This window comes from Podarcis vaucheri (genome assembly GCF_965113315.1).
Source record: "Podarcis vaucheri genome assembly, chromosome: 1".
Lineage (NCBI taxonomy): Eukaryota > Metazoa > Chordata > Lepidosauria > Squamata > Lacertidae > Podarcis > Podarcis vaucheri.
Window position 1 is genome coordinate 92,567,458 of NC_138759.1, and position 16,204 is coordinate 92,583,661.

The 16,204-nt window shown below is 44.2% G+C and overlaps 2 protein-coding genes across 3 annotated transcripts; one reads left to right on the plus strand and one right to left on the minus strand.

The window, feature by feature from the left end:
• Positions 1-3,717: 3,717 nt before the first annotated feature.
• On the plus strand, positions 3,718-8,364 carry TMEM177 (transmembrane protein 177). 2 transcript variants are annotated; one of them, XM_082238623.1, is made up of 3 exons: positions 3,718-3,798; positions 3,831-5,032; positions 7,209-8,364. In XM_082238623.1, exon 3 carries the CDS (start codon positions 7,223-7,225, stop codon positions 8,156-8,158), a length of 936 nt encoding a protein of 311 aa, XP_082094749.1. In that variant the 5' UTR covers positions 3,718-3,798; positions 3,831-5,032; positions 7,209-7,222; the 3' UTR covers positions 8,159-8,364. The 2 variants fall into 2 exon arrangements, with proteins under 2 accessions (XP_082094749.1, XP_082094750.1); XM_082238624.1 differs by lacking the exon at positions 3,718-3,798 and having other exon boundaries at positions 5,013-5,077.
• A 1,372-nt stretch (positions 8,365-9,736) lies between these two features.
• Positions 9,737-14,259, minus strand: LOC309541194 (fibrinogen-like protein 1-like protein). The gene is made up of 3 exons (XM_082238681.1): positions 14,194-14,259; positions 13,927-14,113; positions 9,737-10,443 (listed from the first exon to the last, which is right to left on the minus strand). The coding sequence occupies exons 1-3, from the start codon at positions 14,245-14,247 to the stop codon at positions 9,791-9,793; spliced, it is 894 nt and encodes a 297-aa protein (XP_082094807.1). The 5' UTR covers positions 14,248-14,259; the 3' UTR covers positions 9,737-9,790.
• Between the last annotated feature and the right edge of the window lie 1,945 nt (positions 14,260-16,204).

The following is a 16,204-nucleotide window of genomic DNA, read 5'->3' on the forward strand; positions in this document are numbered from 1 at the left end:
AAGGAAAAAGACAGCTAGGCTTATGCTGCCAAGACAGGAGTTTGCAGTGGGTTCTACACTGCTGAGGCATAATGAAATGTATACTCTATTTGAAGTATGTGACTTTCCCTAAACTGTAGTTTGTTAATAATAATAACAATAATTTATTATTTATACCCCACCCATCTGGCTGAGTTTCCCCAGCCACTCTGGGCGGCTCCCAATCAAGTGTTAAAAACAGTACGGCGTTAAATATTAAAAACTTCCCGGAACAGAGCTGACTTCAGATGTCTTTTAAAGATAGGATAGCTGCTTATTTCCTTCACATCTGAAGGGAGGGTGTTCCACAGGGTGGGCGCCACTACTGAGAAGGCCCTCTGTCTGGTTCCCTGTAACCTCACTTCTCGCAATGAGGGAACCGCCAGAGTTGGTGCAGGGAACTGTAGCTCTGTGAGGGGGGTAGGCTATGGTTCCCAATATTTTCTCCCATGTACTTTAAATGTATAGTGTGTTCACAGCCTAAACAGTGCTGCAGATCAGTTGCCTAATCCCTGAAGGCAGATGTGAAACTGCAAGGTACTGTATATGAACTGCAGGAACTGACACACTTGCTAATTCAGGTTTGCCAGCCATTGCATTGCATTTCTGATTTTAAAACCTTTCTGCACTCTCCTGGAGTGCCACCACCAGTCACTGTAAAGGTCCAGTCGTGGCCGACTCTGGGGTTGCGGCGCTCATCTCACTTTATTGGCCAAGGGAGCCGGCGTACAGCTTCCGGGTCATGTGGCCAGCATGACTAAGCCACTTCTGGTGAACCAGAGCAGTGCACGGAAATGCCGTTTACCTTCCTGCCGGAGCAGTACCTATTTATCTACTTATACTTTGACGTGCTTTCGAATTGCTAGGTTGGCAGGAGCAGGGACCGAGCAACGGGAGCTCACCCCCTTGCGGGGATTCGAACCGCCGACCTTCTGATCGGCAATTCCTAGGCTCTGTGGTTTAACCCACAGCGCCACCAGTCAGTGTAGACAGTACTAAATGGACCAGGTGTCTGACAGCTTTCTATGTTCCCATGTTCAGACCCTTGTGATATGTGGACAGCCATCACAAGGATCATTGAGCTTTATGACAAATAGGCATGCATGACGTGTTGACATGTCTTACAATAGCATGCTAGCATTTGCAACTTGCTATTCATAAGCACATGAAACTTGTCACCTAGTGATTGTTTTACACTACAACCTCCCTACACAAAGCATCTCCATGTATGAAAAATAAGCGTTTACCATATTGTGTGAATGACAGGAGAAATTTCTCTTCATATTTTGGGTACATTGGTCTGGCTTTGTGCTAGCAATGACCCTGAATTCTTCCATCAAACAGCCAGTGCATTACAGCAGCTGCTCATTCTATAGATTTGTCAGTTTTCAAATATCAAGGTTTGGCACAGGTGGTTTTTTATTCCTTAGTAAATAGGGAAGGTGGGAAGAAAAGAACCATGTGGGGAGGTGTTTGGGGGTACGTTCAAAAAATAGAACAAATAAATGTCTCCATAAAGAGCACCAAGTGCTTGACAATTAAAACTATTCCAAATAAACAAATGGCGTTCACTATCCAAAAAGGGACTCATGCAGCCAGAGTTTTCCTACCTCATCATTCATAAGAGCCAACACCTTAATTATTGTGGCAGCAGTCAACAAAGCCTTATGCAGAATAGTGCAGACAGAAGATCAGGCATAATCCTACACGGATTTGCTTTCAGTTAATACATCAATATATATATATATTTCCACACTAAATGACTAGCTTAGAGCATGTCCTCTAGCACCACCTAGCAGACTGACTGAAAAAGTTACACCAGTCTGAACAAAAATCAGTACAGTACCATTAAGAAGCACTGTTAGATTTAACATATCACAGTTTGTTTATGTAAATCTATGGTACAGCTGCATTTGGAAGACTGTGCATAGTTTATTTATTTCATTTCAGTGATTACCTCACTTTTCCATCCAAATGGAAGTCCAAAGCAGCTGGCAACAGCAAATAATATCAAGCTGCAATCCAACAGTATGAAATAACCTATAAAGTTTTAAATCAGTACCTATGTTTTTATCAGCCCATCTAAAAAGAGAGCTTTAAAAAAGTGATACTGCTGGGAGTTACATCAAAAACTCAGGACAGAACTTTGATCCATGTTTGGAGGTAATTTGAGAGTGTTGTGTTTAAGATGTTAACTATGAAATTAATTATTGTATCAACACACACTGTGTGGAAGCAAAAAAAGGGGGGATTTGTGACACAAAACAAACACAAAGCTTTAGTAATAACTTTAGAAGCAATCTGAAAGTTAACACAGCATGGAACATGGTGGCCAAGTAATCTCTGTCCAAAGGGTGCCATACCTAGCAAACCAGCTATAGCTGGAAATAGGCACTCCTAGCCACTTTGGCCCCTGAAGCCTTCGGTGACAATGTTGGGTCAAGGAGCATTCTTAATCTACGGGCCTGCTTATTCCACCTCTCATTCCCAAGTCCTCAGACATGCAAGACTTCTGTCTTATCAGGATTCAGTTTTAATACATTGGCCCACAAGCAGCCCATCACCACTTCTAAGAGTAGCACTGATAATAAATACAACAATGCAAATAAAAGAATCTTTAAAAACCAGGATCTTTAGCCATCACTTTTGTTCATGAGTGTAGTGAGAAACTTGGATGATAGCAAGAAACTTGCTACTGATCAAAAATTAAAACATACGCTAATTTTTTATTTGCAAATTTAACTAAGTGAGGGAGGAAAAATATTAAGGGAATATAAACACTTTTTTTATGAAAGAAAAAGAAATAATATATGAAAAATAACAAATTTCTTAAAAACCATCAACGGCTCATATTAAGGCTACAATAACCACCAATGCATCCATCCAAACTTAAACATTAATACCTCAGGTTAAGAACTTAATTTATTCTGGAGGTCCATTCTTAACCTGAAACTGTTCTTAACCTGAGGTACCACTTCAGCTAATGAGGCCTCCCGCCGCCACCGCACGATTTCTGTTCTCATCCTGAAGCAAAGTTCTTAACCCGAGGTACTATTTCCGGGTTAGCGGAATCTGTAACCTGAAGCGTCTGTAACCTGAAACGTCTGTAATCCGAGGTACCACTGTACATGGGGAATCAATATGGTGCCCTACAGATGTTTTTGCACTCCAACTCCAATCAGCCCCAGCCAGTATGGTAAATGGTAAGGGATGATGGGAGTTGCAGGCCAACAATAGCAGGTGGTTACCACATTAGCTACTTCTGGTTTAATATAAGCCCTCCAGTTGTTTATATGGGTATCCACATGAAACAGATGTCTATGAGTATCTTCCAATGTAGCCAGGATGGTCCTCAAGGCATTGTGTCATAAACGATGGGTGTTTATCCTTCCAGGCTCAAAGTGCAAGTCTCGTAATGACCATAAAAGGCTAGCATGATCCACGTTAGAGAAATCATAAACTCTATCACAGAAGAGACGATGAGATGGTTGAACAGTGTTCTCGAAGCTACGAACATGAGTGTGACCAAGCTGCGGGAGGCAGAGGAAGACAGGAGTGCCTGGCATGCTCTGGTCCATGGGAGTCACAAAGTCAGACACGACCACGACAAATCACAGAAGAGTGCATACAATTTGTAAACAATTTAATATATATTTATTCTAAAAGATCTACAAAAGAGTGGCTGAGAGAGGGGTGGGTTTATTTTGCTGCTCTTTTGCTGTGTGTATCACACCAACAAGTTTTTTGTATCATTTTCACGGCTAATATTATACAACGGAAGTTTGCAAATCAGTACTGTATAGCCTTCCCAGACATTAGCGCGCTTCATAGCTCTCTCCAAAAACCAGTGCATTCCTGGGGAGGAAAGTTAATTGTAACACACTCGGCCACATCATCATGACAACAGAAGCACAAGTTCCAAGGAAATTGCATGGCCCAAGAAATAACAATCGTGCATTTGTTGTGCAAAAGTAAAGGGGGGAAGAAGCCCCCAACAACGACCCTCTTGACTGCGATTAAGGGAACGTAATTGCGATTATTTTGAGAGGCGAGTAGCCTTTATCACCCCCGCCTAACCGCCACACACATATACACACTTCCTTTTAAAAACCTTAACCCCCTAACAAGGCGGTGCAACAAAGCAGAAGGGCTTGAGAGAGAGCGGGACGCTTCTCGCAGAATGCCTCTCCTGTGAGAGATCTCTCCCAGCCCGGCCACGATCAATGGCTGCTCTGTTCCTCCGAGGCTCCTGGCGGGCTGCGCAGCTGTCCGCGGTAAGCAGGCGAGGGCAGCAGGCATGGCAAGCCAGCTCGGCAGCTGCCCAGTCTGCGCTTTTTCTCCGCGCCTCTGGGGCGGCAGGGCGAAGCCAAACGCTGCCTATATGCCTGCAGCTTGGCGGAAACGAGAGGGGTCGGGGTCGGGGGGGGGGGCTATGAGTCAGGCAGGCCCTCCTCGCCAAGGGCTGCAGGGAGGAGATGAGCAGCGCAGCCCTGCTCGCAAAGAAGCCCCTCCAAGGAGCTGGCTCGTGGGTAACTGGCCCGGGCAACGCGCCCTTGCAAAGGATGATTTGCACATATATATTACTTCGAGGGAACCCCCTTTCTTTTCTCTCTCCGTTTGCATTTCAGTTTGCATTTGCAAACTCCCCGGATTTGCATTTCAGCTTTCCTCAATAAACCTCTTCGTGTTGGCTGCCTTGTGGGATATATTATATGCGTCTTCCTCCCCGCTCCATCCTCCTGGACGGGCTAAGGCAAAATCGAGAACCACAAGAAGAAGACAGCGGAAAGGTCCAATTATAGCCCGGCGGTGGGGAGGGGGGGCTCCAGTGCCTTTTGCAACAGCAGGGGTTCCTCGTCGCCAAGGCAACCCGGAACTCCCGCCGGCTATTTTCTCCTGCTAAGCTTGAGCGCGCCGCTTTCTCAGCAGCTGACTTTCTTTACGGCACCCACGTGCGTTTTCCCTTTCCGGTATATTAATTCAAGCTGCTGCTGCTGTTGCGGGTGGAGTGTGGGTAGGTAGAAATGAGTTGGGATTTAACACCGCGTTGCTAAAAGAGGTATTGGCCCTTTCTGCTGGTAGGAGATCAGGTCCTTATCCTTAGCGCGTGCCCATTTCCAGTGCTTTAAAACGGAATGCCTTTATGCGCGTTTAATTGTGTTTCAGAATTGCCTTTGTAAATGGAAGGGGCACAAAACAGAACGAAGCATGGATACAAGCAGTTGCAGTTAGATGCAAAATTAGTTAAAATTAGAGGAGTTCTTTCAGCCCCCCCCCCAGCTAAATTCTGCGATCTGCAATTAGTATAGGTTGACTAGTTATCTTGTTGCATGACTGCTATTTTGGCAAATTAGTGTTTAGGGTGGCATCTGTTTTATGCTATGTCTGTGGTATGCTATAAAAAGCATGACATTTATACTTATACTGCAAGGGCATAATACTGGCCTTGTAGGCAAGGATTTATTTCAGCTGGAACTCACCAGAACTCAGTTTCGGCACCTCTCAGATGGACACCATTGCCATTTTAAGAGAACAAGGGAGGTATTAATGACAAGTTCCAGCACCTCTTTTTCTAGGAAAAAAAATATAGCACTGCTTGTAAGCATGTATTATTGTTACTTAGGTTGCTTCCAGATGACCAGTCTTGGGCATTCAAAATTATTTGTTTGCAGGAGGTTTCCACAGTGTCGCATTATTCCATCTTCCTATCACTTCCCTGATTGCAAAGAGTCTGATGGGGTGGGGAGGAGTAGTGCAATAGTGCCAGACTGTAACCCAAATTTGTATGTGATTGAATCCCACCCCCCAAAACAGAGGCAGTCCAGAAGCACCCTTAACATATTATGCATATGTCATAGCTGTCTCTCTGTCATTTTTATCTTCATAAGAACCCTGCATGGTAGATTAGGCTGAGATATAATGACTAACCCAAAGTAAACCAGTGAGCTGAATAGAGATTTGAACCTGGGTCTCGCAAGTCCTAGCTTGATATCCACTCTCTTTATAGCTACTGCCTGAGACTAACTAGCAACAAAGTATTTCGTTATATACACTACACTACAACATCTGGGACCAAGGAGATAAATACTAGTGCTGATTTTTTTGTGAGTGCTCACATCCCTACCTGTGAAATGGGAACTCTGATTTCAGGACAAAAAGTTAACCTTGGAAAATGTATTTAGCATCCGAACACTCAATTTTGTATTCTGGGCTCCAGCTTTGCCCTGTGCACAATTTTTTGGACAAGTTTTATTTCACTTTTACCACCTTTGAAATGGGTTTTCAGTTTGCAGCAGAAAACTGTGGGACCAAAGGAGTGGTTTCGAACCCAAACTCTGCCTTGTATTCAGCTGCTTGAACAAGTTACTTTGTCCTTTCTGATTAGCCAGGCTCCTGCTGCCATCATTTTGTGATTAACCAGTCAAGGTCCGCCCCCCCCCCCCAAGATTCCTGGGAACTGTCGGAGTGTTGTTAGGAGTCCCCATTCCCCTCACAATTCTCAGAGGTATTGACTGTTAAACCACTCTGAGAACTGTAGCTCTGTAAGGAGAATAGGGGTGTGCTAACAACTCTGCCAACCTAGCAGTTCGAAAGCACATCAAAGTGCAGATAGATAAATAGGTACCGCTCTGGCGGGAAGGTAAACGGTGTTTCCGTGCGCTGCTCTGGTTTCGCCAGAAGCGGCTTAGTCATGCTGGCCACATGACCTGGAAGCTGTATGCCGGCTCCCTCAGCCAATAAAACGAGATGAGCGCCACAACCCCAGAGTCCACAACTAGACCTAATGGTCAGGCGTCCTTTTACCTTTACTAACAACTCTTAGCTCCCCTAAGAAACTATACTTCCCAGCACTATTTGGGAAAAGCCATGACCATTTAAAGTGGCATGATACTGTTTTAAATGTACAGTGATACCTCTGGATGCGAGCGGGATCCGTTCCGGAGCCCCGTTCGCAGCATGAGCAGAACGCAGCCTGCGCAGGTCGCGATTCGCCGCATCTGCACATGCACGTGACGTCATTCTGAGCATCTGAGCATGCGCAAGCAGCGAAACCCAGAAGTAACCCATTCCTTTACTTCCGGGTCGGAATATTTAACCCGAAGCGTCTTTAACCCGTAGTATGACTGTATAGCATAAATGGAGCTTATGTGTAAGTATGCTAATTCATCACTTGTCTTGAAATTGAACAGGCTAGCAGCTGAATATGGCAGTTCGGTTCCTTTGGAAGACAGTGGCCATGGTGGAGAGGCACAGGACTGGTTTCCTGGCAGTTTCCTGTGCTGGACTCTTTGGTGCTAACCTGACTTTTCACATCTTTCCTGAGGAGACATTCAGACCATTGTATCAGGCTTGGGCCAAGGGGAAACCAATGGAGCTCTCAGGAAAATTACAGACCCTGTTCCGTGACATCATCAGTGACGTCAGAGTAAAATCAGCAAATCGTTACCAAGCCTTCGTGGCCTACAGCTTCCACCCGGTGAGCGCTGGGCTTCCATGGTTGCCTGCAGGCTGTGTCGTGGGCATTCCTGCCCATTTCAGTGGTGCAGCCACTGATGATAACAGGACTGCCAGCCACGTTGTTATGATTGAAGGCAAAGAAGTGGACTGGGACAGCACAGAAGGCCTGGCCTTGAAGGAGGCCCTGACCCTTTCTCCGGAGGCTCAAAAGTTTGCCATTGCAAGAGAGCTCATGTACTTGCAAAGCAACGGACCCTTCATATGTGCTGCTGTTGCCCCCGTTTGTTTAGCTGGGACTTGGATTTCTGGGGTAGCCATAAAGCAGCTCCTGGGCTTGTATTCGGGTCCAGTGCTCTTACGAGGCCTTTACAACGTGGCTGTAATGGCGATTGGATTTGTAGGCTATTGTCTCTCGTACGACGCTGTGAGTCAGGCAATGGATTACAGGACAGACAGAAATACAGCCACCATTTCCACCAGCTTTGCCAGAGGTGGAGTGGAGTTCTATAATAAAATTCTGTCCCAGAACAAGATTTTCCGCACGCTCATGGGCAAGAAAGGAGAGCGGATATATGCCCCAAGTGGCAATCTTTTCCCAAGATACTGGTTCAGATTAAAACATGCATCATACACTTCCAGAAGAGACTTGATTATCAATATTTTAAGCATGCCCCAGGCATAGGAGTAGAGGCACAGTTGAATTTTGAGCTTGTAGATTATGTATTCTCTTTGGAACACTGCAGCCTGGTTTCACTTTTCATATGATTTCATTAGCATTTCAATTATTATTATTTGGGGGGTGGGGAGGAGAAGGGGCTTGATTTTATTTTTCCTCCCTGTCCTGGATGCACTGGTTGTCTTTAAAAATTAAAGCCTCGCTTCAAAGGTTCTGTGTCCTACATGCCTCTAAATTCCTTCTTAAAACTCTGAGGGAGTGTTACTTGCCAAGCACGGGGCTGGAAGAGCTAGCATTTTCTTTATTTTGCATATTATTTTGAATGAACATAAAATGCAGAGGGCAGCATGATGTGCTCTTGTTAATGTAAAGAGCGGGTGGTGTGCAGAGCTGTGGGCAGGTGCAGAACTGCCATGTAACTTGGTGTCTTTAGGAACATCTAAAGAAAAGATGGAGGAAGCAAGTTTCTAGTCCTCGTGGATTATGGAGGAAAGTTTAGCTAAATATTGGATCCATGTGTTGAGAATGCTGAAACTTACAGCAGAGCCTATGAGGCTACTGGTGCCCTGTATGGTTCCATGTTATTCCCCAGTGTAAACCTGCATCTAGTGTAAATGCTGTTCCCCCGTTCCGATTCCTTAATGCCAGTTGTTATCCTAACCACAATCTTAACATTAACAGTCAGATGCACTGACCCATTGCACTGTTAGGATCGTCCTACTCTCATGTAGGGCCCTGGCAGAGACACATGCCCGACTGACGTGTTCTCTCCCTCCTGGTCGGTTGTTCAGGAGCTTCAAAAGCTTTCTTCAGCCCAAACATCACAGCAACTGATACCAAGAAGCATCAGCACACTTAGGGATCCGCAGACTATTCGCAGTTTGCGTAACAGAACTCAGTAGGTCAGCATTTTGGCTAATCTACATTTATTTACATATAATACACTCAGAGCATTCTGACTTAGCTCCTTCCTCTTTCTCATCAGACAGCAGAGAGAAAGAACAAAGGACAATAGTCCCACTTTCCGGAACAGATTAATACCAAAACATCCTGTCTCTGTCACTTCCCACTCTGTGGAATGAAAACATACACCGTCAAGTGATAGACAACAATCCCATGACTGCACCCAGAAATAGTACCTCAGTTTAAGAACATTGCTTCAGGATAAGAACAGAAATCGTGCTCTGGCAGCAGCAGGAGGCCCCATTAGCTAAAGTGGTGCTTCAGGTTAAGAACAGTTTTAGGTTAAGAACGGACCTCCGGAACGAATTAAGTACTTAACCCGAGGTACCACTGTACTTTACTTGGCCTTTCCTGTGAGTCTTTGATTGACGTGAGAATAAAATTAAGGGTTGTGGTTTTTTGTTCTTAAAAAAAGACACCTCTCTGTTGCGGCTGAAAAGCTATTTTAATAAAGAACTGGAAGACTTCAGAGTGTTGCAATCAGTGAAAAAGTTATACAGGAATATTAGCTTGCAATTCTGTCAGAAATACATTCCCATGTCAGTGAGAGGTAGCAGAAGAAACCACTATTCATATATTTATATAGAAAGGTCTGGAAGCAAAGGAATCTGCAGTTTTGTTGCACCCCCTGCATCCCATTACAGCAGTTTGCGACATGAGAGGCTGAGTGCATTTCTACACCCTACTGCAATACATGTGGATGGGCTTCAGCATTATAACTGAGCTCCTGCAATTCTCATCGCATAATGTGCCCCAGTGAAGCCCACCTTTGCGGTTGAGCTGTGCATCAAAGCAGGAGTCGTACCACCAGCCCCCACCGTGGACGTCTGCACAGTTTTGTTTGGTAGATCTGTCATTGTCCTTGTCTTTACAAGAAAACCTCATGTTGTCGTGCATGTTTTTGGCCTTGGAAGAAGTGAGAGAGTCACCTGCATTACCCTCGTAGGTCCCTAACTTGAGCATATATTCATCATTCTCATTTCTCAGGACAAAGCTATCGTATTCTGCATATCTATGGTGTCCACCTGCATCTACTAAATTTATTCTGACTTTGTACCATTTCTGCTGGCTTATTAAGGAAATGTACTCGGTGCCCAACCAGTGATCTCCCACCAAGTTGCCAAACCCATATTTATAAGTTGTCCAGGTCTCTGACCAGGTGAGTTCAGTGTTGTGGGTGTTGTGTTGGATAACTGTCCACCCATTGCATCCATCCATGTGGCACCAGGCTACGAGCTTGATGGCGTTCTCGGGACGTAATATATAGAGGCCGCTCTCTGTGTGGCCTGCCTGGAACATTTCGTCACAGTCCCGCATGTAAGGGATCGCTAGGGAACAAAAGATTGATTGGATGGTGAGTTTCAACATGCAGCCAAGTTCTCTGCAGCATCCTTGTAGAAATGTGTGCAAGCCTTGTGAGTTTGAATTCCTAGTCAAGCAAACACCTGACATGTTGAAATATTTTATCGCCCTCGTAAAGGTAAAGGGACCCCTGACCATTAGGTCCAGTCGTGACCGACTCTGGGGTTGCGTGCTCATCTCGCTTTATTGGCTGAGGGAGCCGGCATACAGCTTCTGGGTCATGTGGCCTGCATGACTAAGCCGCTTTTGGCAAACCAGAGCAGCACATGGAAACGCCGTTTACCTTCCCGCCAGACCGGTACCTATTTATCTACTTGCACTTTGACATGCTTTCGAACTGCTAGGTTGGCAGGAGCAGGGACTGAGCAACGAGAGCTCACCCCATCGTGGGGATTCAAACCGCCAACCTTCTGATCGGCAAGTCCTAGGCTCTGTGGTTTAACCCACAGCGCTGCCCGCGTCCTGATCACTCTCATAATAATTGCTAATCTGTGATAGATTGAAGTTATATAAGACATTGGGATTGGACTCAGGTTTTTCTTGTCCAGTCCAGCAACATGTTCTCACAGCAGCCAAGCAGGTGCCTTTTGGGAAATGTGCAAACGCCACCTGCCCACAAGGGCACTCTTCCCTGCTGTGGTTTCCAGCAATGAGTATTATGAAGCATCACAGCCTCTGACAATGGAGGCAGAGCGTAGCTGTATGTTGTTGTTGTTTTATATAGAAAATCAGCGGTATAAGAAAGCGTACTTGCAATGAAGGGTCTTAGTTATAAAGGGTTATGGGGAAAGAGTGAAGGGCGGTTGTGAGAATGAGGTAAGGCAGGGAGATTAGCAAACTGAGTTAGGCAGCAGAGGGTCTTGACATTAGGTGAAGTGAAAACTCAGCCAGTGTGCGATTGAGTTGCCAACACAGCCAGTGAAGCAGCAGCTATTACTCATCTGCATTTATTCATGTATCTAAAAATGTGACAAATACCATTGTTCACTGCCTGTTATAGCAGCAAAAACCAATGAACTGAATGCACACAGCGTTTTCTATCTGCCGTGAGAAGAGCAAATCATTAAGGCTGATGGTATAAGGATGCCTTTAATGACTCTCTAGTGCTGGATTTCCAGAGAAGCATTCCTTCGCATGGGCCCAATGCCTCCTGCCAACATGTATTCTTATCATCTGTCGGAGTGGCTCACCGGTGGGAATGGCAAAGCTGTTCTTGTGCTTCCTTCGCATCTCTTCTTACTGTACTGTGCAAATCACCTCCACTGTCTACTGACTTGTGCCGCTTAGGCCATTCTAACAAGCTTCCCTTCTGCAGCTAACTTGGCCTCCTAAATAGAAGCTCTTGAAATCCATGCTGCACCTTCAGAAGATCTCTTTGGCAGGGAGGGGTACTCGCCACTCACTTCACTGGCGCTCCTAGTTTTCCAGGAACTCCATGACAGGGACACTTTGAACACTCTTTAACAAAGCGTGGTACCAGCTCGTTAGGACTGAGCCATATTTGCTAAGCAAGCCTCAGTTTCATTCAGATTTACACTACTGCATGTGATCGACATTTTCAGAAACGACATCTCGTGAATTGCCTCACTCTGCATTTAAAGGCACGTGGAGAAATGCAAATGTCACACAAAGACAACCGTTCCAACAGGGTGAGCATAGAATGACACACACACACACACACCCCGTTTTCTCCCTCTGCATGCTGATATCCAGGGGGTTCTTCTAATCTGCCCAAAGCCAATTTCAAGGGGTGCAAAGGGAAAGAGGGGAAGGACCACAACAAAGACCTGTTGTGTAAGTGGAAGCTTCTGCTGATTGGGTTCAGTTGAATGCCACCCACAAACATTGCAAAGAAATCTGTAGTATGTGAGGGTGTGTGTGTGTGTGTGTGTGTGTGAGAGAGAGAGAGAGAGAGAGAGAGAGAGAGAGAGAAGCAAAAACCTACCAGGGACACTCAATGTACAAAAATTAAGCAAATAATAACAATGTTCATAGCTTCTCTCAGTGAACATATATTTGTAACAGTATTCCAGCACCATGTCTGAGACTACCTTTGCCAGGGAAGCTGCTGGGCAGTGGGGTGGGCGTTGCATCAACCGGATCCCTGTTCTGTTTTATGGCCCAATTCCTATAATCCCAGATCATTCACCATACTAGCAGGTGTAGGATTGATGGGAGTTGTAGCCCAAACTATCTGGAGGGCACCGGTTGAGGAAGGCTGTCATAATCCATCAATTCTCCCCCTGCCTCTACTCCTAACTACATGAGAGGCTATTTGATGGTGCCTTATTTTAATCATAATAGCTTTGGAATGCTTTTTCATCCAGTCACAAAACCAGAGACCTATATAAATATTTTAAAACAAGAATAGAGGAAGAATTCTTCTTTAGAAAGAGTAGTTTGTAACCTCATAATTCTTGATCTTCAGTGACATGAACCTCTCTGTGATGATGTTATAAAACACGTTATATAATTCTCAGTGGATACCAACGAAGTATGGAGTATTTTATACAGTGAAGCTGCTGAAATCTGAGTGTACCATTTAAAGTGTGCCTTATAAAAGGTAAAGGTACCCCTGCCCGTTCGGGCCAGTCTTGCCAGACTCTTATAACTCCTTATAACTCCTCGTTAATGAAGCTCAACAATTTTATCCATTTAAAGCATTGCCACACATTCTAATATATGGACATTTGTTAGATACTCAAGAGTTAGCAGGGAAATGTTATCGAAAAATGGAAGACCAATAATCCAATAGGTTATTTAAATGTTTCTTCAGAGATTGTATTTTCAAGTGGCTCAGAAAACGTGAATTCAAGCAACATCATTTGGAAACTAATAATAAAATTAAGAAAAAAACCCAAACTGAAATTTAAACACAGCATCTTGAAAAAAATTATTGGAAGACCTGCTTTTGATGGAAAACACTTTTGTGAGGAGGAATCCAACAGAACTGAGACTGGGTGTTCAAAGTCATCCCCGTATTCAGTCTGCATTCACTGGAATTCACCAGTTTAGAAAGGAGGAAGAAATAAATCTAGTAGAGTTATTATGGGGGGAGAATTATCTCTCATGTTAGCCAGTCAGTGAGATATTTAGAACAACATGACAAAAATGTGCCCCTCCAAATGTTGCTGGACTCCAAATCTCATCAGCCAAAGCCAGCCTGACCAACGGTCACGAATGATAGGAGCTTGAGTCCAATAACATCTGAAGGTCCACAAATTACCTGCTTTTGCTTTCCAGAATCCTAATTATATTGGAAATGAGTGATTTTCTTGTCTGTTCTTTCCATAGATGCTAGAGTTCAGAATGCTGGAGTTGTTCTTAATCTTTTTTCTTTTTAAAAAAAGTTATTTTACATCTCAAACACACACTCCTTAATACTTAACAGCAACACATAGGCGCAATAAACAACAGTGTGACTTCACAAATCATTAAACATAAATTACCTTTTCTTTGCACAATAATTCTCCAGTTCCGAATTTGAGTGACATTCTTGACCAAGTCTAGGTTGACAATTTCGCTGAGTTGTTTCCTCAGTTTTTCCTCATTCAGTGAGCTTGTCACAGGGATCAGAAAAAGAAGAGCAACTGTAGCCAGCAGGACATTGGGGGGATGCATTGTGCAGACAGGTATCTGAAAGAGGCGACACGCAAATTAGTAATAGGCATGAGGCTCCAACACCTCAGACGTAACAGACTGCTTGACAAACTTACAGCACTTTTTGGAGCCAAATTCAAATGGAGAAAGTGCTGCGGCAGATTCCCCATTTATGTTTTATAAGTGGAGATAAGATCCTGGATGACTAAGCTTGTTACTAGTTAACTTTAGTATGCAATATTTGCCAGCGCCTCCGCCATAACAGCTGCTACGCTCCTCAGTGCTGTTGACTTTGCTGCCTTTCCTAAATGGAAGTTTATTTGATTGTCCTTTGTAAAGTCAATATAACATGTTCCTCAGTAGCAGCAGGTGCATCTTTAAGAGGATACATTCTCTAAGAATTAAATGATAACACGTTGGGTCTTTGTAATATTGGTGTGTGAGAGAAGACAGAAAATCTTTTGCAGGGAAATGATAGGTTGCCAATGAATATAAATTTGGATATGGGCATGGCTCAGTGCTAATAGGGGAAGGGATCAGGATTCTGTCTGACCAGATCCTGCAGAGATCTTTTTGGAGGAAGAGGTCACCTGGGAGTGGCCAATGACTGCTAGTCATATATAGCAACTTTCCATCATGTTATAGGAGAGGGATCACCATCCACTCTGCTGAAAGAGCAGCAACTTTTGGCTCCTCTCTCTCTGAAAACTTTCCATTCCTTCTGTCATTACATAAACTGAGAAAAGGTGCCTAGTTTGCTTGTTTTTCCTCCTCTCTCCCAATCATTTTTCCTTTCGTGTTGTGTCTTTTAGATTGTAAGGCTGAGGGCAAGGGCTTCCTTATTGCTTGCGTTTGAAAGCCTCTGTGGGAACCTTTTTCAGCTGACGAGTGAGATAAAAATTGCTTCAGATAAAGTAGTAAGAATAATGGGTGCCAGTAGCCAAGTGGCTAAGATAGCTGCATAGCTCTTGGAATCTGACTCCTTCCACCTCTTTGAACAATAGACATCCCTAACATTTAACAAGCAATCCATCTGAAAAATAGAAACTCAAAGGATCCTTATACTTGCATGGTATTAGCTGTGTAGTGGGCTGTCTCCCAGCCTGGGTATTTTTAGAGGGCGCTTTCAGATTTGTACTGTCTGTGTGTGAACATGTCAAACTTTCTGGGCCACAACTCTCTGTTTGTGGCATACTTTGGGGCTGGATTCTGTGTGTTGATCTGCTTGAGACTGATGGATAGACATTCCTGACAGCAAATGACTTTAGACCAGAGAGTCCAACCACCTTCTTTCCCCTTTCTTTTTCCTTTTTTGGCAGATTCAGTGGCTTTGTCTTGAGCTTCTGCCTCAAGCGATCCAGTTGTGCTTTAGAAAATCCATGCTCTTTTTTTAGACCGTACTCTACTAGGTGAGCTGTGATTGATTGATTGATTGATTGATTGATTAAAAAGTAAAACAAAATACAGGTCAAGGAGCATCAAATGCAAGTGACAACTGAGCTGCGTGTTCTGCACAATCAATATGCCAAAGCATAAAGATACCTTCATATGCCACCTGAGCGGGGAATGCCTGAGCTGCTCTCAGGAAATGTACATAAAATTCATAGTATGGGCCCCTCCAGTCATCCTTTTTATTCTGCATTCATGATGACTTGTGCTCATCATGAGGGACTCAGGGTAGTTATATGGGATCCAGTTTTCAATACTGTTTATGCCTGCAAAGATTTTGGTGCAGACATACAGCTTGCTTTCCAATCACTGCAGGCCCCATAACTTCCCGCTCAGCTCTTGCAACTTTTTACACCACAAATGTTCTGTGTGTGTGTATGTGTGTGTGTGTCCTGCTTTTGTTGTGATATATAGCATAAAAGTGCTCTTTCAGACAGCAATAATGCAGTAGCATCGTGGAAGCATCACAAAACAATTAACAGAGCAGAATGATGTGTGGATGGTGCAGTATAAATAAATCCACGACTATATTGCGCCAGTGACATGTTGCAGAATGCATTTGCCAAAAAAAGCACTGGTCTGGAAGGGCCCTATGTAAATTCCTTGCTGTGATCTCTGATCCCTTGGAAATTTCAGTTCCCAGGTCTTGCCTCTCCATTGCTTCTTCTCTCCCCTGAT

Bases quoted from the DNA above. Each gene is read 5' to 3' on its own strand.
- LOC309541194 (XM_082238681.1), bottom strand. From the start codon at position 14,247: ATGGGGAATCTGCCGCAGCACTTTCTCCATTTGAATTTGGCTCCAAAA. The intron at 14,114-14,193 runs GTAAGTTTGTCA...CGCCTCTTTCAG, and splicing joins ATTTGGCTCCAAAAAGTGCT to ATACCTGTCTGCACAATGCA. The intron at 10,444-13,926 runs GTAATTTATGTT...TTTGTTCCCTAG, and splicing joins AATTATTGTGCAAAGAAAAG to CGATCCCTTACATGCGGGAC.
- TMEM177 (XM_082238623.1), top strand. From the start codon at position 7,223: ATGGCAGTTCGGTTCCTTTGGAAGACAGTGGCCATGGTGGAGAGGCAC.